This window comes from Haliotis rufescens, unplaced genomic scaffold, assembly GCF_023055435.1.
Source record: "Haliotis rufescens isolate VD_foot unplaced genomic scaffold, xgHalRufe1.0.p SCAF_2, whole genome shotgun sequence".
In the NCBI taxonomy this organism is placed as follows: Eukaryota; Metazoa; Mollusca; class Gastropoda; order Lepetellida; family Haliotidae; genus Haliotis; species Haliotis rufescens.
Genome location: NW_025963890.1, coordinates 33,711,534 through 33,737,890, shown reverse-complemented (window position 1 = coordinate 33,737,890; position 26,357 = coordinate 33,711,534). Strand labels below are relative to the sequence as shown.

Genomic DNA, 26,357 nt, shown 5'->3' with positions numbered 1-26,357 from the left:
AAATATTGTAAATAAAAAATATAATACATGTCATTTTTTGTTACTTATATACATTTTAATATAAAATGTTGGGTATCGTCCGTGTGGGGAAATGTCTATGTGGGGTGATGTCCATGTGGGGTAACGTCTATGTGGGGTTTTGGCATGTGAGGTATTGTCAATGTGGGGAAATGTCTGCATAGGGTATTGAGGAACTGTCTGTATGGGGTAATGTCTGATATCTGATTATACTGCCTGCAAGCACCCCATTCATCACCTTCACATTACCCATCAATCAGATTTATATGTGGAAACACAACAAATCCATCCGAATGTGCATATACAATGGAACCAAGTGGACACAATGGCCACGAGAGGGGTACCACTCAACATTCAGCTTGTCCTGGAGTGACATGAGTTGGTCATTGTGGCCTCCCGGGACAAGCTGAATGGTGGGAGGACAGGTTACACAAAGTGGTGGTGATCGTGATTATGCCTTTGTGCCACTCCGTGTATAGGAGCTATATACGCATAAAACTTTACTGTTGTATGTAACATAATTTGGGATTCATTGAAGCCATATAAGGGATTTTGCTAGAAGCTGCAAACTGGAGAGAGAAAAATGTTTATTGTGTTCAGGTCAAAGCAATATTTTTTTTATGTGGAGTTTACACGATATACAACTTTTCCATTGGACAAGAAGCCAGTCACATGACCACAAGACTGACGTTCATAAGCGTATAAATGACACAGTTTGACGTTCATACATTTTTCACAAGTCTGTATTCTTGAAATGACGTAAACACTGATGGACTACTTCCACATTCCTGGCAAGTTCCATGTTCATATGGTGACATACTGCGCCAACACTGAAGCTATATCCTCATGAAGATACCAGGAGTCTCGGATTCAACACACACCTATTAAATTTTCGTAATGTAATTTGTAATTATGCACTGAGAAACTTAGCCAATAAATCAAGGTGTAATGCTAAGATTGTGTGGTTAGTTTGACCATGAAGTTAGAAGCTTTGTAAATTGTATATTATTGAATGTACATTAGTTTTAAAAATTGTAAACTAGTTTACAAACAATTTCAAATGATCAAATATTCTTAGTTTTATTATTTAAACTTTCATGGTTCATCAAATGTAAATGTTTGTAAATAATCATGACTTACAAACATTAACACCTATCTCACACAGTAGATGTTTATTAAAGTTCTCTGCACTTCCATGATGCTTATACAAACTATCATGAAATTTGTAATCTGCAAACATGCTCCAAAACACTGGAGTAGCAACAACAGGAGAACAATGTTCCACATTTCAAGACGAATAGATAAGCCAGTTACCAAATAAATGTCTTGTATACCTCTGTTATGTAATACATACATATATAATATGTATATTGGAGATAATTTTCTAAAAAGCTTTTCAGCAGTTTCAAAACAACAATTTCCAAAATGGTTTCAAGTTGAAGAGTTTCCACATTTTTGGGAAATTTCATCCAGTGATGGTCCAGGAGTGCTGTGCTCACGGCACGCGCTAACTCTCGCTATGGACTTGTACATGTGACACCACAGCACTTGTACATGAGTAGTATAGGTAATAGGGGTTCTGGACCACTTCCACTGGAGCCGGATTTATATACCTATACTGCTACTACAGGGGGATTTTTTTATGTGTAAACGCTGATGCGGTTTAACGATCGTCATGAGATGTATTAAACGAAACATCAATATTAATTAATAATGGATAAAATTTACTATAGCCCACGAGGATATTGGAAAGGGTTAGGAGCAATAAAAAAATTAGCCACCGCGGCTAAGGTATCTAAAGATGTGGCCAAGGATTGGTTAAAGAAACAAGCGATGTGGCAAATATATTTACCGGCACCGCGTTATATACCGAGGAAGAAGTTTGATATTTTTACAACGAATGAAGTTCATCAGGCTGACCTCTTGTTTCTTCCCCAAGATAAGGTAAAACGCAAAACGTATAAATACGCTTTAACAGTAGTGGATGTGGCTAGTCGATACAAAGAGGCTGAGCCATTAACCTCGAAAGATTCAACAGAAGTAGCTAATGCACTGAGCCGCATATATAAACGCGGACCACTAAAATGGCCCAAGCTATTTCAAGTAGATCCCGGTCGCGAGTTATCGGGATCGGTAACTTAACTGTTAACAAAGCACGATGTCGAAATCAGGCATGGTGAAAGAGAGGCCCACCGCAGTCAAGCTATCGTCGAAAGATTTAACAGGACATTAGCGGAACGTTTGTTTGGCTATCAGTATGGGATCGAAATGAAATCGGAACGATTGAGATCAACCGAATGGGTGACACGATTATCAGCCGTTGTATCAGCGTTGAATAATGAAGTAATGAGATTAATAGGGAAGAAACCATCTTCCGAATCTTCAGCACCGAGGAGAGTCAAAGAACGAAAACTTCCGGATAGAGTAAGGGTAAGATATTTATACCAGCCCGGTGAATTCGAAGGAGGCCTACGTCGCGCAACCAATCCAATATGGTCCCTTAAGAGGTATAACATTAGTCGATTGGTTACGAAAGGGGAGCCTATTCTTTATTATCTTCAAGATGGACCGGGTAGGGCATTTGTACAAGAAGAGTTGTTCATAGTTCCCGACGGTACGGTATTACCACCATAACCATAAGCATAGGTAGTTACACCATCATATCTAAGGGGGATAATGATGTCTTGTTCATTCTTAATCCATATATCCTATGATTGTAACTTCTTAAAGAGTTCATCTCGTGTTTGAACGTTCTACTGTTGAATAATGATTCTTTATACTGTTCGTGTTTGATATGCTTTTTTACAACGTACTTCTTAACACCCTTAGCTTTTCTTATCTCTCCATTATCGGACTTTTTTATAGAATACATCTTAGGTCTTAATCCCACATACTCCGCTATAGGGGTCCCAGCACATTCATCCTTCATCTTACCTAATACCTTTTTATTTACAACGCTGTGCAGTGGATTATCTTTAGGGTAATTGCTCGTGTCGTACATATCTATTTTTTCTGCCATATCTTTATACACATCCTCGGTTTGTATTTCCATCAACAAAGAATCTGTGTCGGTATATAATACCTCACATCTATCGCCGTATTGCTTCTTAAGTTCATTGTAATAAAAGTCATACATTAAGTGTTTTGACAAGTCGAGAATACTCATACTGACGTACACCGGTCTGTTGAATTTTATATTACTCTTCTGCATATTCAACGCGGCTAAGTCGTTATCGAATATCTTGCTTCTGTTAATAGCCGGACTGGCTATAAGTTTACTGAGTCTTTCTTCCTCATTAGATCTGACTAATTTAACATCAACACGCTTCCTTAGATTCTCCATAGTTTTACCAAATACTGAGTTATTCATGAGCTTATACAGATTCTTTTCGAAGTGGCTGGTAGCTATCTTTCTTAAATCTGTGTTCAACCTTATATAGGGCTCCATCCAAGGGCTTTGATTAAACTTTAGAACTCTGTGTATTTTCTTAAGTTTCATACCTAACGATAGATATAACTGGAGATTTCTGTAGTGAACTGTATATTTTGTTTTATCCATCAAATTTGGTACGAGTTTTTCTACGTTAGCTAACCTACTATTACCCATCAAGGAGTGTTGATATTCCAACATCCAATCTTTATTAACCATTAATCTTTCGGGAGCTAGCGGATAACTGTTATGGTCTTTATGTAACGAACTTGGATATTCCAGGTCAACTTCTAGTATGTACCCTTTATTCACATCATTCACATCGATATCATCGACCCACTCAAAACCACCCGTGGGTAAAGGTTGACTCATAGCCCATCCGTACAAATTGTTAGCGTCGAGGGTTTACTCGGATCGTATCCTTCCACTAATTTATTATTTGCCTTAGAATACCTTTTCGCTGCCATCGATACCACCCCTTAATCCTTTCTCAATAAACAAGTGCATATCGTAATCTGTGAGTAGTTTTAGTTCTACGCCGGTCTTCTTCAACAATGCATCCCACGATAGTCCGGGACTGGAATAGTACCATGCCGGGTCCAAGCCGTATTGTTTTAAACACGCCTTTCTAAATATCTCGAATATATCGGCGAGTAACAGTACATCGGTTTTTAAGTACAGATCGTGATAATCGCCCAAATTCTTACAACCTAATTTATCCCAGACCATCAGAGCGTGTTCATAATCGGCATGGGTTATTTTAGATTCTGTTAAGTTACTATAGAATGATTCGAGGGGTGGTAATTCGGTTTCTTCGAATCTAGACCAATCATCCATATATTAGTAAGGATATACACCTTTTCTCAGCAACAAATGACGTGTTATCTTATCGGTATATTTATTTGTTATCGCAAAGTCATCGGGATTATTCGCATTAGCTAAATTGTCCAGGGAAGATAACAGAAACTGTATGGAGTCTATGAATCTAAGCCCATTACTTTGCTTTTTTCTAGATTTCCCATCCTTGTCCCTATAATGTATAGGTTTAGTCAACGAGAACGATATGTATTTTTCCATATTATTAGGAATGCACGTTAAACCGCCGTCGGTCTTTGAGATAGCTTGCATAATGAGATGTGAATCGTATCCCCTAAGGTTATGAAACACAACGGGGATGGGTATTGTTTGAGAATTCATTTTTAGTTTCAAGTTACACTCGTTGTGAGCGGCCCCCCAATAATTACCCGTGACGTGACAATGATCTCTTACGGAATCCCCATCCAGGGGTTTATTACAAACATGACAACTCGTTGACTTCTTATAGGCCCTCCAATCATCCCTCCTCATACACATGGGTTTCTTACACGATAATTTTTCCCTGATTATTCTCTCTTCATATTGTAGATATTCTAGGAACTTTCCCGACGCATTGGGACCTCTGTAAATCACGGGAGTGTTTGTTTTCCCATCATACCTTACAACTATATATCCAAACCCACAAGGAATACGTTCTTGAGTTTTGTACGTAAAACTACTATCAGTATTGCGTTCAGTATTTTCTATGGGTTTGATAAGAGCTTCGAAGTCGGCGTAAATTACGTATGGTACTGGCATTTGATTACAATAATGTTCAAATTTTAATATATTTTTTCCATCTTTAGGCATATCGATCCTGATAGCAGTCTGTCCAACACCTCTACAGTCTTCTTTATAGATCTTGTCTGCTGTACCCATGTAGGCATCTTTCGCAGAAATATTTCTTTCCCTTATATTTTGTTTGATCGTATAATAGCATGTTTAAACTCTTTATCCACGTATAATGATATTTTCCATCTTTTTCGATCAGAAATGAATTGATTCTGGGGATATGTTCCGGAGCGGAGCTTATCCTGTGTACAACAATTCTTTTAGAATGTCCGAAAACATTTATAGCTAAATTATTTTGCTTTTCCACCTTATCAATTTGTGATATTGGTGTAGGTTCATCTATACCATCCAAGTTGAGTCCATCGTTTTGGGGATAGCTAGAAGGTCTATCCGGATGCTTGTCTACGGGGAACAATGCAGATCTTATCACCATTCTTAAAGAGTCATTGGATTAATATAATACAGGGGTAAATCTACATAAGAACCACCTTTGAAGGGCATATAATTTGCTATATCTAAATATAAACTATCGATTTTATCCACACCCCAACCCGAACCTCTATTAGTCCAACGTTCTAAAGTTTCCTTTGATGTATCTGATGATGCGTTTATAGTATCGGATTCGGTTATATCTTCTTGATTGCTACAGAAATATGGTTCGGTATATTCGGTGCTATTGTCTGTGTTACTTTTACTCAATAACATTTTAATCGTAAGCTGGTATTTTATACTATGTAAATCATCTAACTCCTCGATAATTTTACTTGATGTGATGGGCTTAATATTGTTAACATCCATGTTGGAATTAATATCCATCTTCCAACCTCTTAGATATTAACCAACGTCGGAGGATGTGGGTACAAATATTAATTCTTGTTGATTATTATCAACATCATTATCAATATCAACATTATTATCATTATGTTCATCATCATTATTATCTAGTAAAGCGATCAATTCAGCTCTTCTCATTCGAGAATAACCTCTCAGCCCACTGTTTCTCGCTCGAGCTTTGAGTTCCCTAACAGTCTGGGGTTTGTTGTATTCCAAACCGAGTAAGGTAATCAATTCAGCTTTTCCTATTTGAGAATATCCACGTAGGCCACTTTGCTTTGCCATAGCCTTCAACTCTCTGACAAAAAACGTTGTGGTTGAATGGTATATGCAAAATGAGACAAATGTCTAATTGGTTGTTTTCATATATCTAAATAGGTATTCTCCCCAACCTATTCCTCTCATTGATGTAATCTCTCTTCCTAGAATAAATAATCTGGTTCCTGACCCTATCAGCACCGTGTTCCTTACATAAACAATAACGACCTTTGACCCCTATCCCGCATACAGAACACGTATAGTTTATGTTTCCGCGCCTGATGTAATAATTGTGTATGCCGCAGTAAATTTCAACACAGCGTCGGTTACATAGAGTCGTCGTACCCATGAGTGTAAATATGCAATTATTCATGGTTATACATCTATCATATCATTTGTCTAAATGCAAATCACATCTACACTGGTGAGATATTGATTAGGCTATTTATACATTACCTAACTAGGTCATGGTTTATGCGTAGCCACAGCTGTCACTCTGGTTATTTATGCGTAGCTATTGTATAGCTGAAAATCAATAGAGCAGATAACCCCAACATGAAAAATTTTACCTCGCGGTTCTTTTGTTCCTCTGATGGTGTATAAAACTGACTCATTGTTGGTCTCAGTATTGGGTCGAGTTTTTTCCCATAAACGAGGAAGTATTCGTGCATGGCAGATTCGACATCCTTAAACGTTTGAATTGAATGTCCTTCCTTAAGCAGTTTTTCATGAATAAAGTCTAATCTCTTCATTCTCTGCTGTGTATATTGTGACTGGGCTGCTTGGAGTTGTTCCATTGCTTCGTTATGTCGTTTACGCTCCTCTTCAACTTCTTTAGCGTTTGATTCCCTCATACTAGAAAATAAAAAATTACTCCCCGAAAAAGCTAGAGCATTAACAATAGCTCCACCGACCATCATCGCAATTGTTGCCATGGTTTATATGAATATAATATATTCAAATGTTTAATTACTTCATTATGTCTTCCGGGATAAGCCCTTGTTTGATGAGCATATCCTTTGTTGCCATTGCTAATCCAATATCCAGAACCATCATACCGATGTCAAAACTATTAAAATCTAGCTTGGGAGGTGTGGCTTTAGTAATCATTTTAGCTATACGGGCATAGCCAATGGCCAAGCCGGTTTCCACCGCTGAATGATACGTTGCGTTTACCAACATTTTACCGTCTGTAGCTGGAGTAGTCATGCTTCTTATAGCATTATATGAGGGCTAACCTCTAATTGAACTTGTTGTTGCATCGGGGGTGACGTTTTCTCTTCTCCGGTCTTATAAAACTACCATACAGCTGCTATAGCAACAACTCCTACTAGTGCCCATGTTTTAATCGGATCAATATTTGAATTATTTATTAATTTCGCTTTGCGCGCCAGTCCTCCATTTCTCCCAGCTGCTATTTTCAAAGGATTCCTTGTCACTCTGGGTTTTAGTATTTTCTCATTCACATGTGGTGCATTCACATGTTGTATTTTCTCATTCACTGGTGGTGGTTCCTCATTTACTCGTTGTTCCGCAATCTGTTGTGGTTGTGCAGTTATTTCCTCGTTCACAATCTGTTGTGGTGTCACCTGTTGAGTCTCCATTCTTATTAAGTGGGCACGTATGTTTAAATTGACAATACCTAGCCGATATTAAAGCTGTGGTGAACGGAGCTAAAAACATTCCGTATGTATGATAAAACTCACAGCTCACTGCACTTATAGCGTGTTTGATGAATGGGTCTTTCTCTAGAGATTCGCATAAATACATGCGATGTTCTGCCGGGATAGGGAGAAATGTACTAGCTACAACTGTGTATAGTTGTAACATAGCCGACCCTATCGTTTTAGTCATGGTAGCTCCCAGTCTAGACTCGTAACCCGCGTACAGTTTTTTTATTTCTTCGTCGGTCATGTTATCAATTTTTTCGATGGTATAATTTTCCCCCAAATATTGGGAACATTTTCCACTGGCTACCAAAGCCGCGAGTCTTTCTCTATGTTTATCTAAAGATTTATCTAAAGATTTATCTAAAGATTTATCTACATGTTGATCAGGCTCAGATTCTTTGAGCATTTGTTCAATGAGTTCATCGCATTCCATAATGTAATACCTAAGGAGATATTTAAGTCTAACATAATATAATATGACATATCCAATACAACCCGTAATAATGAACTGTTGCGAAAGAATGATGATTTCGAACCACATTTTATGTAATATTAACCGCTAATGTTCAATTTGCTACATTTTGCTACATTTTGCTATATTTTGCTACATTTTGCTAAGCAATTGCATAAGCAGCTGGTTGATCGGTTTTTAATACGAGTTTACAGTGCTTCGTTGCCGCTAACAGTTTTCTGACTTTATCTTGTTTCGAGCTTGGTATAAATAACATCATTTTCGCGTAAACATTCCTCGAATGAATCTCGATCTTTGCAATGAAAGAGTGCTACCCATTTGGTCTGCTCTCTGAGATCTTTCAGGACAGAGTTGTATTTTTGAGTAAGTACCCAAACGCTATGCTGAGTATGCCGACCGGAGAATGCTAAATACGAAAGCATATCTTTCTTTTTGGTGAGTTCTTTACTCGCGCTGCAATCGTCTATTACGAAAAGGGTTGATTCTCCTTTGTATCTTTCGTGACATACTCAGAGGCAGTCTTGTAAACGATCGCCCGGTTCGACTCTGTGTACCCCGTCGTCATTCATTACCCAATCTCTGGATAGGTATGTTTTATTAACGCTTATAGTCGGGCACAGAATAATAATATGATCGAAAACGTCCCGATAATGACTTTGTAAAATATCTAGAATAAAAGCTGTTTTTCCACAGCCCGTTTGCCCGCATATGATAGCGCAGTGCGAATCCTTAGGTAAAAGATTATTAATAGATTGCTTGCACGAATCGTCCATTCTGTATATTAAGTTGCGCATCCATAATCACGTACAAATATATGTTTAATTTACCACCCGTTTCCTGGAGCTTCGTTATCTGTATAGTGACACCCTCGCTAGCATTTTCTATTCTTCTCCCACTGCTGTGTAGTTGGTCATCGTCCGTTGTTCGCATGTCGAGCCATAGCGCGTACTTCGTGGTGAGGTATTCACCCATCGATACACTCCCGAGAGACAGATCTTTCACGACCGCATTAAGTTCCGTGGAACGTTTTATAGAAGGAAGTTTTTTAATCTCATCCCACTGGTGATACGCTTGCATTCCTTGGCTATATAGTTGATTAGGAACGCCCTCGATAGTCAATTCTACTTTTGTAATCTTGGGATTGTAGAACTTCTCGGTATTTCTTTTAAACGCATCGGAGGGGTCCTCGAACAACATTAAAATACCCTTCAACGACCTCGTGGGGACGTTTAGATTGATATTCCACATCGTATCTTTTTTGTCCCTCGTGATCTTTCGGTGTCGCAGCACGCGATCGTACAAAATGGCTAAACTTCCGTTATAATGGTTACGAATTTGTCTGGCTAATTCTGGATCCGTTATCATATCGTACTTCAGCGAGATATTGTCAATGGAATAGCTAGTATCTTCACCAGCTCTGATTACTCTACCGTAGTCATTAAAAGTGAGTTCGTATTCTAACCTATCGCCTAGGGATGCTTGATAAAAGGGCATGTGGGAATCTAGTAATTCAAAGTCTAGGGGAATGTAGAATCGGTTACCTAATGCGTCGGCAACGGCCTTATCTTCTTTGTTGGTATCAACACCATTTTCAGCGCCCACGCGCAGTTTCAATGTGTTCCGATTACAAATACCTTGGTACTGTAAGTTTTCCCGCTCTTTATCCGTTCTCCAGAGATCCATGTAACCATAGTATACATCGCTATCGTCGATACTCAAAACCTCATTACCGCTAATTTTAATCACGATTTTCTTAACGATAGCACGACCTATGTTCTGAACAGGCTCCCTGTTAACGTCGGAAGAAGTCAAAATAATTGTAAATGCTAGTCGGACAGTTCCCGGAACTAACACATCGTGTGCGCCGAGATTAGGAAAGCGAACCAGAAGCGTTTGATTCTGATCGATGGTACTCGGGTTATTAGTTATAGTTACAGACTGACAAATTGCTTTGACCCCTAATGGATCTCGAAGTCTACGTTGTGGGTTTAACTTGTGTCCGTATTGCGAAGACATTGTTATATTGAAAACATGTTTAATATAAAAATGACTGATTTTGATCTGGAAACCTTTGATGACTTTGATAACTAGAATCCAATCGAAGATACTGATGAAACCAGCTTTATGAATCTTAACGATGAACTTTTGAACCCAACCGTAAATGATGAACTTTTGAAACCAGCCGTTGATGATTATTACGATACCTTTAAAGATACCCCTATTGGTCGTGACTATTCAAAGTTTGAGATAGATAGTAAAGGAATATTGCGACTGCGTGGCGCTCCGGATATTGATCTTATGCATTCTCGTACTCGTAAGCCCCTAGCCTTGTCTACGATAGCCGGTAAACATGGTATCAGCACTGTTCGTGATAAATTAGACTACTAAGACTACTAAGGTTCTTAGGGCTGTGCGGGAAGAACTCAGTAACACAGATAATTTGGAAGCTTCCTCGATGGTGGCCTCGAACGGACTCGGAGAAATCTTAGATACCTATTACGATAATTCCACGTTACAGGTACCATCCTCGGAGTTTAGTATTAGGGAATTACGAGGTCTTGACAAGGCAATGCGAACAATGCGGGGAGAACTCATGAATAATATGGCCAAGATATCTGAAATCGACAAGCATATAGATTACGAGAAAACAAAACTTGAACAGGCGGGCGATGAGTTCAGTAGACGCCGCGTAGCGGAAAGATTGCGTAACTTAGAAGACGAAAGATCGGCCCGCCTCGAAGCAGCTTCCAGTAATAGAGAGGCACTTCGTTCGGAAATCAGTCGAATTCGAGAAACTATCGATCAAGTCCTCAACGATGACACTACACTGGCCGATAAAATTAAAACATTGTTCAGAGAACAGGGGATAACAATTGCCAGTATTTTAACCGCGTTGGGATTTATTATATCAACTTTGACTCTCGCGTTAACCAGCGGTACAGGTGGTGGTGGATCACCGCCTACGTCGGATGGTATAAAAGAGTGGATAAAAAAGCATTTAAAAGCATTAGGTTCAGCCCTGGGAAAGCTCGCTGAGAAAGCCGCGGCCGCACTTCCCGGTATAATAGAGAGTGTTGTTTCCTGGCTATTGAATTTATTAGCTAAGACCACCACTTGGCTTAGTCAAAACTTGTGGGTGTTGATCGTAGCAATTGCAGGGCTGTTGTACATATCCGCTAAGAACTATTTATCCAAATCAGTTCGCTTACCAAATCATGAGTAAACCAGCCGCGACTCCACCCACTACAAGCGCTGTTTTTTCATCGATATGTTGTTGATTTTTAGCCTCAATATGCGGTGGCACTTGCGTTTTTGCGTTAGTAGATGTTTGAGCGATTGTTGGTGTTTGCGGCTTGACTATTCCCTTTTCGCCCGTGATTGTTTGCGTTAATATTTGAATTTATACCTGGTTTTTGTTTATCGGTAGCGATAACAATTTTATTATTATAACCTATCACTTGACCGATCTTAAGTTCCATAATACTCGGAGACATGTATAATCCCGGCGCATAAACGAAGTCAACTTTGGATTGAGCGTACTGTAATACATCTTGAAAACGCTTTATAGACGATGGTATGTCAACTGGTGAATTAATGGCGTCCTCCACGTTTGCGACAAACTGTTTTTGCGCATCGAACGCCGTCCCAGTACCGATAATGGACGTTCGTGTTTGCGATTGTGCACCGAGAATTGCCCATACATAAGTTCTTATCGATTCATTAACTCTTTCACATCCTGGGTTAGTAAAATTATTTTCCGTTTTATCATTAAGAAATTCATTCCAAGCGTCTGTTGTATCGTTTGGATGCACAAACTTTGTTATAATATAAGGAATGCCACTCTCAAAGTTCATACGATCTGCTCTAAACTGTTTACTCGAGAGAGCAAAGCCTGAAGGGATCACACCCTCTTTAATTAAATAATCGCTTTTATCTTTAATAGTTCTTTGTCCATTGTACGGAATACCTAGACCATGGCTAGGTCCTTTGATGCGCCAATCTTTACTCGTAGAAACATTAAATTCATTACAAATATGTTCGAAGGCCCTCTTATTATAATGATTATTTGCGTGATTCCATGCTGGATCCAGCGGTAATGGAGCACTAGTTTCTTTAAGTATACGTCTAATCTGATAGTACACATGAAATAATATAACAGACTTATATAGTTTAAATCCTGGGGCATTAACAGATACGCCACATCCCGTTGTGGCACACCATACGGCAAAGTTTAACTGATTCTGCCAAAATTGCATCGGACGGTTAAACCAATCGTCCACCATTGTATCGTTAGTTGCCGTGAAACTGTATTTTTCAAAGATATCGTGGAATTTAACGGCAAACTCAGCACCAGAGGCAGTTACTATAATCGATTGATTTAAGTTATGATATAGTATCATTGTATATTTAATATGTATGTTACACTCCCGGGAATAACAAATGGTCAGTCTATTCAACTGCTTCGTGCTATCGATAACTCGGATGGTCAGCTCGAAGTCGCTATCTGTGACGTAACGTATTACCCGCTGTGGACCAATATAAATGCTGCAAGAGGTAATAATAAGATATGGATATTAGATGAAAGAAATATTATTGAAAAATTCATTATTATACCTGATGGGTATTACAGCGTATGCTCACTCAATGATGAAATTTTTAAGCCTAATGGAATTAGTCTAACACAAGATGAGTCGAATGGGATGTTGAAATTCGACACTGGAGAAAAAGGTGTACGGATTGTAGGGAACTTATCAGCTACACTTGGATTTACACGCGGAATTTTAGCAATATTCAGGTCAACATTTGATTGAGAGACATTGTCCGATTTAGTTCCCTATAAAGAGTTGTGTATCCATCTTGATCAAATAAGCACGACGGATAATATTCAATTAGAAAGTCCTTCAACTCTGCTCAGATCTATTCCAGTGAAAAATGAAAAATATAATAGCGGTAGAACAGAATCTTTCTCGTCATTACAATATAAAAAATTAAAGCGGGGTATTATTTCAGACCTCAAAATTTCTGTATTAGATGTAAAACACCAACCGGTACATATAGGATACTTAAGTGTAACACTCCATATTAAAAATAATGGTTGATGCATCAGGCCCTGGAACGCTCAGACAATGTAATACAATTGCGCTTTCCGATCTCGGAGACACAGAAGGATTCGGTAAACCCGGTACCAATGGTAAGTTATACGCTTTACACTTACACGATAATGTATACAAGCGGAAAGAAGTTACATTCACTGGTAATCTAGAAGATTTAAGCGATGTCGACGTTAGTAGACACATTAAAAACACTTCGTACAATATTATTCGCAACGACGATAATAAATGGACTATGGTCGACGCAAACATCGAGTGGCTACTGAATATCGTCTTTACCCTACCTTATGCGATGATGGGTAAGGCATATAATTTAACTAAGATAATAAATAGTGGCATCGTACTCGCGGCTTATATCCCGTCAAAACGAAAAAGTGTGTTAGTCACCCCCCTGCCAGAAAACCCAGGCCATATGTTATATAGTCGTCCGGCCTTAAAAAATGTTACTTTAAATTTGGTTACTGAATTCGAAGATATTAAACAGAACTTGAGTGCAATACCTAATATTTCCACGCTTATTATTGAAGTCTTGTTCGGAGATGTACCGGAAGATGCCTTCGAAATATTACCAGGTCTATCAATTATATGGCTCAAGAAACACAAGCGTCGACGTTGCAGTATTATTCATATCGGAGCATCGCTCGTTGCAACCCTCGAGGGGGTCCAAATTATTAAAAGTGGTAGTATTTCTCTTACTAAGATATTCTTGCCGTATAATATACATTTGATAAGATTGATGTATACTCTCAAAACATTTAAGCAAGACCAATTAAAGACTATTATATGATCGTAATATACACTATGAGTTTATATCCAGCGCTCGATGAAGCAATTGAAAAGATGGAAACTGTTGATGGATTTCGATTACATCAAATAAGCGACATAAAACATCGAATAGAGAAGGATAGGGAGTTAAAACTTGGATTGTATAAAAAGTATCGCAGAGCCGTGAATGTTGACACCGCGCTTGTAGCAGCTGGCATGGGACTCGGTGTAGTGGGTGTCGGTTTACTATCAACTATAATCGCCGTGCCTATCGTGCTCGGTATGGAAATAGCCGCTGGAGTCTCGGGACTGGCAGGAATAGCGATAAAATTCATTTCTCGTAGGTTGCAAAAGAAAGCATTAAAACACGATAGTATTCGGATACTCGCCGAAGCAAAGTTGAACAGCATTGAGGATCATATTTCGACAGCAATGGTCGATTGTAAGATATCCGAGGATGAGTTTCGTTTAGTGCTGTCAGAACTCACCAAATACAATGAAATGAAGCAGGAGATTCGATCAAAATCTCGTAAGACCAGTGGTATTAGCGAGGATGAGAAAAAAAAGTTCATAGAACAGGGGAGGCAACAGGCGCGTCAATTATTCCGTGCCAAAACCAAAGAACTGGTTGGAGATTAAAAATAGATTGCTTACTATCGTTAGATTACATTTAGACAAATGCTTACATACATATATATAATAATGGAGATCGAAAAAGCTATTAAATGGAGAGAATTACCACAAGGTTTTTATTATATCAGTGATGTCAAACCAACCAAATACGGTTATCAATTGTTTCTTATCAATTTACAAGAAGAGTGTAGTTATATAGTCTGGTCTCCTAGTAAAATGAACGAAGAACTTAATAAAAATGTTGAATATCGCTTTATTGATAAAAATAATGAAGAATATTTTTATTACCATTTAGGCTCATCTAAAGCAATGATTGGCCCCAGGTATTGGTGAGCTAGACCCAATTTAGCTTAATCTCATGACTATCATTGAATCGCATAATCATTTTGCATAAAAAATGCCACCTGAAGTAGCAGTATAGGTATATAAATCCGGCTGCAGTGGAAGTGGTCCAGAACCCCTATTACCTATACTACTACATGTGACACCACAGCACTTGTACGTGTGACATCACAGCACTTGTACGTGTGACATCACAGCACTTGTACGTGTGACACCACAGCACATGTATATGTGACACCACAGCACTTGTACGTGTGACATCACAGCACCACAGCACTCGTATGTGTGACATCACAGCACTTGTACATGTGACATCACAGCACTTGTTGTAGCTTGTGATAGGACATGTTGAAGATTTTGAGAAGCTTTGGTAACCAAAAATAAAAGATTATTTAGTTTCATCCATACGGAACCGGACATGCTAATAATGATAACATATCTTGGCTATTCCAGATTGTCACAATTTGGGGTTGATATCCCAGTTATAGGGGTAATATTGGAGAAGTCATCATTGGAAATCAATGGAAGCATCGCTGAGGCCGTCCATGTCTCATTGTATGAGTCTGTTGTGGTGCAGTCTGGGATAATGTGATCTTTTCTGTTTCCGCAGGTTTCATCACATCAGCCTGTCAGGCAGAACCCTGCAAAAAAACGCAAGATTGTGATCAAGGTAACCAGAAATTGTGGTGGTTTCCTATGTTGTTAGTGTATATATATATATGAAGAGTTTATGTCGTATTAACATATTGAAAGTTGTATGTGTTTTGTTTGTCTGTCCAGGGACTTACCTCTCTACCATCAAGTCTTACTTTCAAGACTAAATGCCCCACTACCCCCAGGTTACTTGGGGATGGGCTAATGTAAATCGTGGCAATTTTTCTGCCATATTTAAAAATAATAACAATAAAGAAACGCCCCACTAAAACAAAGAAATACTCTACAAAAAGAAATAATTTTAATACTAAAGTGTATGTACAACAGTAGTGTGGTATAAGTCATTGTGCAGCAAGACCTCAGACCGAGAGTGTAACAAAGGTGTCATATGCTGGCAAGGAGCTTGAGGATGTGTGTGTGTGTGTGTATGTCCAGTACAGAGTAGGTCCCAAGGACTGTAGATACACTTTGTTGCCATGATGTGGTTGTGTGTGTGTATGTCTAGGACAGAGTAGGTCCCCAGGACACTAGATGCACTTTGTTGCCATGGTGTGTGTATGTGTCTGTGTCTGTGTGTCCAGGACAGAGTAGGTCCCCAGGACGGTAGATACACTTTGTTGCCATTATGTGGTTGTGTGTGTGTATAAGTCCAGGACAGAGTAGGTCCCCAGGACTCTAGATGCACTTTGTTGCCATGATGTGGTTGTGTGTGTGTATGTCAAGGACAGAGTAGGTCCCCAGGACTCTGGATGCACTTTGTTGCCATGATGTCATTGTGTGTGTGTATGTCCAGGAGAGTAGGTCCCCAGGACTCTAGATGCACTTTGTTGCCATGATGTGTGTGTGTGTGTTTGTGTGTGTCCAGGACAGAGTAGGTCCTCAGTACTGTAGATACACTTTGTTTCCATGATGTGGTTGTGTGTGTATTTCAAAGGACAGAGTAGGTCCCCAGGGCTCAAGATGAACTTTGTTGCCATGATGTGGGTGTGTGTGGGTGTGTGTCCAGGACAGAGTAGGTCCCAAGGACTGTAGATGCACTTTGTTGCCATAATTTGGTTGTGTGTGTATGTCCAGGACAAAATAGGTCCCCAGGACTCTAGATGCACTTTGTTGCCATAATTTGGTTGTGTGTGTATGTCCAGGACAGAGTAGGTCCCCAGGACTCAAGATGCACCTTGTTGCTATAATGTGTGTGTGTGTATGTGTATGTCCAGGACAGAGTAGGTCCCCAGGACTCAAGATGCACTTTGTTGCTATAATGAGGGTGTGTGTGTGTATGTCCAGGACAGAGTAGGTCCCCAGGACTCAAGATGCACCTTGTTGCTATAATGTGTGTGTGTGTGTGTGTCCAAGACAGAGTAGGTCCCCAGGACTTGAGATGCACTTTGTTGCCATAATGTGTGTGTGTGTGTGTGTATGTCCAGGACAGAGTAGGTCCCCAGGACTCAAGATGCACTTTGTTGCTATAATGAGGGTGTGTGTGTGTATGTCCAGGACAGAGTAGGTCCCCAGGACTCAAGATGCACTTTGTTGCCATAATGTGGGTGTGTGTGTGTATTTCCAGGACAGAGTAGGTCCCCAGGACTCAAGATGCACTTTGTTGCTATAATGAGGGTGTGTGTGTGTGTGTCCAGGACAGAGTAGGTCCCCGGGACTCTAGATGCACTTTGTTGTCATGATGTGGGGTGGGATGGGTTCGAAGCTAGAGTAGGTCCCTAGCGATGAATAGACTTTGTTGTGTTGTGTGGGAGTCAGGTCAGAGTAGGTCCCCAGGGATGAATATGCTCAGCACAGAATAAGTCTCCACTTTGTTTCCTTGATGTGAAGGGGGCCAAGGACTTAGTAGGAACATAGGGATGAATTCACTTTGTTGCTATGGTGTGTGAACTAAGACAGGGTGAAGCCCACTCAGTGGAAGTTCCTCATTGTAGAAGCCAGGAGAGTCTTCCAGCTTGACACTCCAACCAAGCCAGCCTTCCACAGCAGGCCATCTGAGCAAGGCAGAGGACTACATCACACAGGTCTGTACCTACTCCAGACAGAGCTACAGTTTCTTTAGCTGTCATGGCTGTTTTTTTTGTTACTCTGGGTGCAGTCGGGTTGCCTAATCTTCCCCACATGGGTACCAATGTGTGAAGTACACAATTCTTTTGAATACCTTACCTTTAGTACATCATAGTTCCTATTTTTGCTGTAATCACTCTGTAAAATCCCGTAGATTTTTCAACAGACAGCCTCTTCACTGCCAACATTTCTAATAGTTGTGAGGCAAACTCTATCCTCCTCACTAATGCAACTGCGCATACGGGAGGCAGGAAAATGTCACTTTTTCATCCAATAACCCTCATCGACTAGGAAGCACATATGTTGGGCAGGTGGGAGGGACAATTCCCTTTAATAGAGTAGTATTCTTACATTTATACAAAATGGAGCAAGCGATATGTTGACTTGAACCTCTGCCTGTTGACTGCAAGTCATACATAATGTTGCCAACTTGGGTTAATGACTTATCATCCAGTCTCCTTGTCGGAGGGAGTTCCTCAGCTTCTTGACAGACTCCATTTGGAACTTGGGAGAACACACTACACAGTCCTTGTTGAGTACGTTTATGCCAATTATCATGCACATGTGCGATGTATTTAACTTCGGAACAAGGAAAATTGATGAGTAGAATCCTTTGGTGGTGTATGACTCATTTATTGCACTTATGACGCCTTTGTCTAATAGATGTGTATGGCCATCTTTGTGGCAGCTGGCAGCATACTTCATCAGATGAACCCCGACTGGTCCCGGGTTTGCTTTGTGTTGAATTAGTCTGCAATCGATTTGGAGAAATATGCTGAACTTTAGCCTCAACCCCTACCTCTGCCATGCTGTTGGAAGGACTACTCACTCTTGGTGTAATTATCCTTGGGACGTGCTGATCTGCCTTTCCAGGCTGGGGCACAAAAGGAGTCACGCCCGGATGTCACATGTCTTCGCTTAGGAGGAACTTGATAATCAGCTGGAAGTTTTTGTATCCTCAAAGCCAGGCTGATGGTAGAGTTCAAGGGTTATGCAGGCTGTTCTTCCTTGTTGGTAGGCTGTAACGCATGGATAAGGTTGTATAATTCCTGGAGTATATCCTGACCGTATAGTTGTTAGGCTTTGGAAACTTCCTCCGGAATAGTTTCAGCATCGTAGGAAGAGTCAGCATAGAACCAGACAAGTTACCTCCCCTGTTCAGGACCAATACAACGCTGTCCGTCATCTCAGAGACTGCTACCAGCAGCACCACAGACATCAAGGACTCTCCAAGGACATAGGACAAGTGTCGGAAATGACTGCACATCGCCACGTAGAGGCTGCAGGACACTGATCACACCATCCTTATGCAGGTCCAATCCCTACATCACATCACAGACAGTGTCGACTCCATGTTATTATCAGCACTGGCGGGCATATGCAGTGCCAGCAAATCCTGTTCACTGATAACAGCCCATCTGTCTGATGCTGATTGCTGTGTCGGTATTTGGTGATGACACAGTGAGTATTATGTAGACTGCTGTGTCATGGAATGGAGTGATGGGGAGGTGGCAGTGTGATGGTGTTGGGTCAGGCATGCTCGAGGTCTTTTTAGTGAACTCAAGGAGGAGATGGAGCACAGCCTTCGTAGCCACACAGGGTGGACGGACACTGTATTTGTTGTCAGCCAGATCCCCAAGTGTTCTCTGTAACTTTCCTGTTGGACCCCTTTAACTTCATTTTACTGATATATATATTTATTGTCATTTTAAGATATGGAAATGAAGAAACCTTAACACATCAAACTGATGTGAACCTATTGTTCTTTTGACTTAATATCATCATTCTGTGACGTTAGAAACAATGTCACCATCAGCACATCGTATTGTTCAAACAGTGCATCAGGATGCATCATATAGCTTAAACTGTCCTGTCTGCTTTGAGAATGATTACTATGCATGTATGCCAATAAGGGAGAGTTACTTCACTTTCAAGACCTTTCTTATGGGTAATGTTTTAGGTAAAGAAAGTGCTCACAGCTGAATCGTACAAAGTGTTCTCTCGTGCTCTGCTTGAATACCGCAAGACCGAGGACTTGACTAAAGTCACCACAGTCCTGGCCGACTTCTTCACCGACAAGACAGACAACTATCACCTCTTCCGCAGTGAGTGAGATATATAAATTTATATTCAGCCATCGGTCACATATCCAGTTTATTACACCTCCATTCTGTAAAGAACATACATACAGAACTCAACTCAGTACATACAGAACTCAACTCTAAAATCTGTAAATGAGCACACAAGATTAGTGAATCACTATAAACACGCAGTTTGACGTTGACAGTAAAACAAGGCAATACAATGGGTCTAGTATGTGGCAGCAGGTATGTGTAACAAGCCGTGTAATAGATGGTAGTGCATGCTCGGACAAATTTTCAAAATTTTGTCAAAAGTGTTGTTATAGGTCCTTCTTTGTTCTTGAATCTGGTATAGTCGTGGAAACTGGCAGGGAGATAAGTCTAATCACTTCCTGCCACCAACTGCACACAACATTGTTACTAGCACTTCAATCATTTGCTACCACTGACAGTTACTATTGCTTCCTTTGCCACTAATATTACACATATTAACATAACATCTCAAATACAACTGGAACACCTTATAGCATAAGGACTCACCACCCACCCCCCCCCCCCCCCCCATGAACTTCACATCAATCAATTGGTTTAATCACTCTTGTAGTGGGCATTATACAATGTACTTTTAAAGTAAAACATTTTGTGGTATTATGCTTAAATTTTTAACAGTATCTGAGTGGAAACTACACATTGAGTTTGAAAATGTCTGACCCAGGATTTTGAAGATTTTGGGTCCAATTGTTAAAGTTCTTCACAGTTTGCAAAATTTACATTTAATGTTTACCTGAAGGGTGTATAATAAGTTTCAAAGAGGAGAATATCACACATGAGGATGTTCAGTACCACCCATTCCAACATCATGGTACTTTTATGTTTCACTTATGTGATTATACTGTAACATGTGAACAGTTGGAACTTCTGTCATAGCGACTGATTTACGGCTACCATTGTCTGAAGTACATTTGACTCCAAAGGATAATTACTCTGTAGCCATGTCTCCATAACTTAAATGTCATTACGTTTTAGGCCCTAATCCCCGTTGTTAATCCTCACCAACATTTCATTGTATATTGACTGACAGCCATCCTAGGCTACTATATCACTTCCCGTTAATTACTGTTATTTATAGTATGACATTTATTGCCTTGTTCATCCCCTGAGCTGTGTCGGTTCATCACCCCCAGAAGTCCCATGTCCAGAGCAACATCATTGTCTTTCCATTGTTGTTCATTACTATATGTGTGTTACCATTACATGGTGTTAGGCAAGCTTGGTAGTCCGAGTGCTGGTCTAGGGATGACCTCGAGCAGGATGTGCCGCTTGTAGGAAACCTCCTGAGGTGAGCTGGAGCTCCGCTCACCTAATGTATGCCTGAGCTGGAAGGTCCGCTCATCGCTGTGTTTGTGTTGTCAGAGCAGGTATTCCGCTCATTGTTGTTTATTGTTAACATGCATGTTGTGCATAAAGCGTTCCGGGACAGTGATGCCAATTTTGTCCTTAATTCCCCCAAGACCTAATTCCCTGTCAACATGCATGTTGACACTTCATCACTGGAACGGGAACGCTCAGTAGTCTGTATATTGTAACGCATTCAAAATGGTACGTGATAAAATGAAAAATCATTTTGTGTACATTGAAGAAAATATGAGATCATTTTCCTGGTGCAGCAGTAATACTGGATGCACGCTTTCAAGTTGCTCAGTCTAGGCTTGATAGACCCAAATTGAAATTCTGCTGAGATCAATAACTTCTTCCAGAGTTCTACAAGTACACCCGTCCCCAGCACAAACAGGAGTTTCACCAGCTCTGTGTATCAATCACCGGACAGGGCTGTGGGTACAAGCCAGAACATTCTGTGTCCTCGAAGCGGCTCTTGCAGAACACTCAAACTGGTAGGTTGTGTCACAAAAACATCCATGTTTATCGATCCTGCAGACACCACCAATAGACCTTAACAAGCCATATGCTTTCAAAACCTCTACATTGAAAACACTGGTTTATTTCTAAACATTATGAGATAACTGTTGGGTTCTGATGTATTTCTCAGCATATTAGTTTGTTCTTAGCATAGTTTATTAATTATTCATAATCAAATAGTTTGTAATTGAAATGCCATATTCATGATGTGTATCATCTTCAACACTGATTTATTTCAGTTTTAGTCACTTCAGTGACAGTTTTCTCCTGATGTATAGCAGTGCAGTTGACATACTCCTACATAGCATGATAGTTGAACACCTTTTAGTGGACATTTACATTTGTTTTATGATAGCATTGCTTTTGATTTCCAGAGACTGAAAAGAAGATGAGGCTTGAAGCAACCATGTCTTCCTGTAGATCAGACAACCTCCCCCAGTCAACGGGTCAAAAACTGATGTCAGCACTGCACAGGACCAAACATGGCCAGTTTGAAGCACAGGATCACTGTATCCCCAGCTCTGTGTCTCTGAATGGGCTGAACACCAGGTGTCAGTCAACTAGTGCTAGCCAGTGTGTGGAGGTGGTGTCTGGTGGTACACCGGGGAAGAATGGGCATGACATCACAGGATCACAGATGTCAGACAGTTTGAGGATTTCACAAACTTCAGGCACTTCAGGGAATTCACATACCTCAGGCAGGGAGGGGATATTATGTCTAGCCGAGAGTGGCAGTCAGTCATCTGGGCAGTCAGATGGTCTTAGAGTGAAGAAGATTCAAGCTCTAACAGGTGAGACAAGCTTTGATCTATCTGTGCTATATTTAAATATGTGATGTATAAGCTAAGTTACAAAGTCTACCTGTGTGTCAGACAGTGTACCTGTAATTCTGACAGCCTATCTGTTAGACAGTCTATGTCTATTTGTGTGTTGGAAAGTCTACCTGTGTACCTGTCAAACTGTGTACCAGATCGCCTTGTGGTGTGTGTTGGTGTGTGTGTGTGTCCATGTTGAACATATAGGCTATCTTCAAGAAATATGGCCTGGCCTCATTTTGTCATAAGTTCAACATGTTGCCTTGGAAACAAAAACATTTTTAAACATTATATAAAATTTGTGATTGCAAGACCAGATATGTACACAAATTTTTCACAAAGAAATGTTGTGGTCATTGTTTTAGTTTTGCTCTGGGAACAAAACATGAGAGTTGTAAGGAACCGTGTTCATATATATTTTATCTCGGTTCATGTTTGGCTTTCTACATGATACATGGATCGCGATCGCTGTCAGGACCTCATCCAACAAAGGGGTCGTAACTCCCATGCCTACGCATAGACTTATGACAGCCCAAAGACCTCTTTGTGGAATGATGTCCAGGTCATATATATTTCATCTCACTACAACCTGTAGGTGTTGACCTGATATGTGTACTGGTATAAGCTAGGTCATATCATGGACACTTAATACGATGGACTCGAGGCCGCTGTGCACACCACTGTTGGTCTCTGCCGCGCGCTTGACTAGTCAACTGCCCTCGCGTTTGTGTAGCGAGCGCAACAGAGGCGGGGAACCGCACGGAAGTCTCGCAATGATTACTCGCTCTTTTGCGTGGAGAGTCCGTTTATTATCGACTTCCGCTCGTCTGCTAGGATACATAACGCGATGTAAACAAGAGTATCACATTCACACCACTTTCATTGACATGGATAAAGATAAAGACTTTATTCACTGGGACGATTACGATATCAATCTTGAGGAATTACTGGGTGACTACACTGAGTACGAAGATGAGAAAATCAGTGGTGGTGAATGTTCCGATGACGACGACATTGAAGAAACAGGACATACCAGCGACATTCGTTCCTCGACCAGTCAAGCACGTTCTCCAAAAACATCTCAAGGCAAGGAGAACAGCGAGAAAACGATTTTCCAGAAGAAATATAAGTACTCATGTCCTGTTTGTAAGAACAAGTATGTGACAATACAAGGTTTCCGTGGACATGTCAATAACAAGCATCAAAGATCCGACCTCAAAGGCAAGTATTAATTAATATTCCTGGAAATATTGTTTGCATACTGAAATAACTAAATGGATACATTTCCTCTTGCTAGCAGTCAGTCAAATTGCCAAAATATCACCATTAAATACCCCGTTATATTGAATTCACAATGTGACTCAGAGCTACAGATAAGCAGCGTACCCCCCCAATATATTTGAAACCAAATTACTTTTAATTAACTTGTGTAGAGAAACGTGTGCATTAATGACAAAACTCAAATGTATAAAAACAGCACACTTAAATACACAATGAAGCTTTTTTCAGCTCGCATACAAAGGAGCTAATTTTTGAAACAATTACGAGCTAATTTACTTTCCGAGTAAAGCCTATATATTTCGAACAGTTATATACATCTAAAACATTATTTCATTATTTTTAAATCTTAAAATGTTCACTAATTTTGGGAAAAACCCAATAGATTGATGAATAGATGAGTGAAAAAATATTTGTTACCCAACAAAAAATGTAATAACCCAATTCAACTCGAAAACTAGAGTAAAAACTCGATTGCTCAAAAAGTTATAAGGAGCTCTGGTGACTGAATCTTGAGTATGACATGTGATTAAGCCTTATCTCGCACACCAATTAACACATGTTTAACATGTGTTTAACGATTTTACGGGTATAGTCATATTTCACAACATGTGGTTAAGCCTTATCTCTGTGAGGCACTTGGTATTCAATTAAGAATGGTTAAGAGGACATATTTATTAGAGTGAGCATTGTCACATGCCAATTGACATATGTTTAACATATTAACAGGTATGTAAGCATACATTTAGCAACAGTCCTTTGTATGTATGAATGTTAATTTACATACTGCATTTTCATAGTTGTATTTGATGATATAATCCAATTGTGAAAATAAGCATATTGTTTATTATTTGTTACAGCTCATGAAAACAAACTGACATTCAGAGGTTGACAGATCTGCGCAAAGTCAGGCTTCAAGCAGTGAACCCAAATTATCAACCACTGGAGGACAGAGGTTATTTTCATCAGTGCACGATTTAAGGGAAGTACTCACAGAGGCAATACATGCGACCCTGAAAGAGATGTCACCTGACAAGCCTATTTCAGAAAGAAGAAAGGAAATAAATGGTTTGTGTCAGACACTACAAGAAAATCATGACATTATTGCAAAATTGGAAGTAATACTTTATGAGCCACTTTTTTCACTGTTTGTCGGCATTGGAAAAGGGACATCACTATGTTCTGACAGGGAATCAATGTGGAAAATATTTCACAAACTTCGTCTGGACGACACGCTTCTCTCACAGATATTAGCTTTACTAGAGACCTTTACAGAGGAACTAACGTGCACCTTGTTCATACAGTCATTCCTCCAGAAGCTCATACCAGCAGTTACTCATATTGCTACTCTGAGAAAGGAAAAGAAGACTGAAATATGTGATGTCACACTATCTGAAAACGATCAAAGTGTTTTGTTTTATGTGGCTGGATTTATTATACATGCTTTGAGAAAGAAGAAATGTTATCATGGAGATCTGCATGAACTTACACTGAGAAGACTTATGACACATGCTGGCAATGGAGACACCTTCTTGACAAAATTCAAGAAATGGACAAGCAAATGTAATCGTGGTGGAAATGTGTAGACTTGGACAATTTAAAATCCCATTCTTTGTTAACTGACAGTCTCAAAGAAGGACTTTTGACAACATACATGGTGTCTTACTACTGGGATAAGCTTATGGCTGGAGAACAGGAAGCCCTTAAATGTAAACTATTGGAAGATATTGGGACTCTTTTCCTTAAAATCAGGGGAAATGCTGTGACCAAACTTGCAAAGAAACACCTGCAGAAAGCAAAATCAGAAATTCTGAAACAGAGGAACAGTAACTCTCTCAGGAAAAAGTTGAAGTGCAGGGATCAGCACAAATGACATTCTCAATATACTGAAGAATCAATGTCTTTGCATGTGCATGTTTCTGATAAAAACATGTTCAAACATGAGACAGCAATAAATGTTTCAGACATTTTATTCAGTAAAAATATGACATTTAAGGAACACATTTCAGTTAATTTCTTAATATAATGTTGACAATAATAATCTGTATATCACAGCATGGACAGTTGATACATTATTCAAATATGTACAGTACAGTATGTCACTCCTTACTGTTGTTAGTAATGGGTTCATAAGTTCGTGAGAATAGACAAATATGCATCGAATCAATGCTAACATTTTGCAATTCTGAGCTGTCTAAGAATTTAGAATTACAGTAATTACTGTGTACTGTTAGACACCATTTATGTTACCATTTGAACTCCAAGTCTGGAGGGTCACCATGGTCACAGTTTGTGAGCCCACACCATCCGATCTCTGACTGATGACTGTTGAAACATCATCGTCAAAATGATTTACAGGGACTGATGT

General features: G+C 39.8%; 1 protein-coding gene across 1 annotated transcript in view; it reads left to right on the top strand.

The window, feature by feature from the left end:
* The window catches only part of LOC124111924 (regulator of telomere elongation helicase 1-like), a 177,053-nt gene that overhangs the window by 137,271 nt on the left and 13,425 nt on the right, over positions 1-26,357 (top strand). The window contains exons 28-32 of the mRNA XM_048399831.1: positions 15,791-15,850; positions 17,766-17,855; positions 19,859-20,003; positions 21,737-21,871; positions 22,271-22,687. Coding sequence (XP_048255788.1) covers positions 15,791-15,850; positions 17,766-17,855; positions 19,859-20,003; positions 21,737-21,871; positions 22,271-22,687 — 847 coding nt within the window. The remainder of the gene's footprint in view (positions 1-15,790; positions 15,851-17,765; positions 17,856-19,858; positions 20,004-21,736; positions 21,872-22,270; positions 22,688-26,357) is intronic.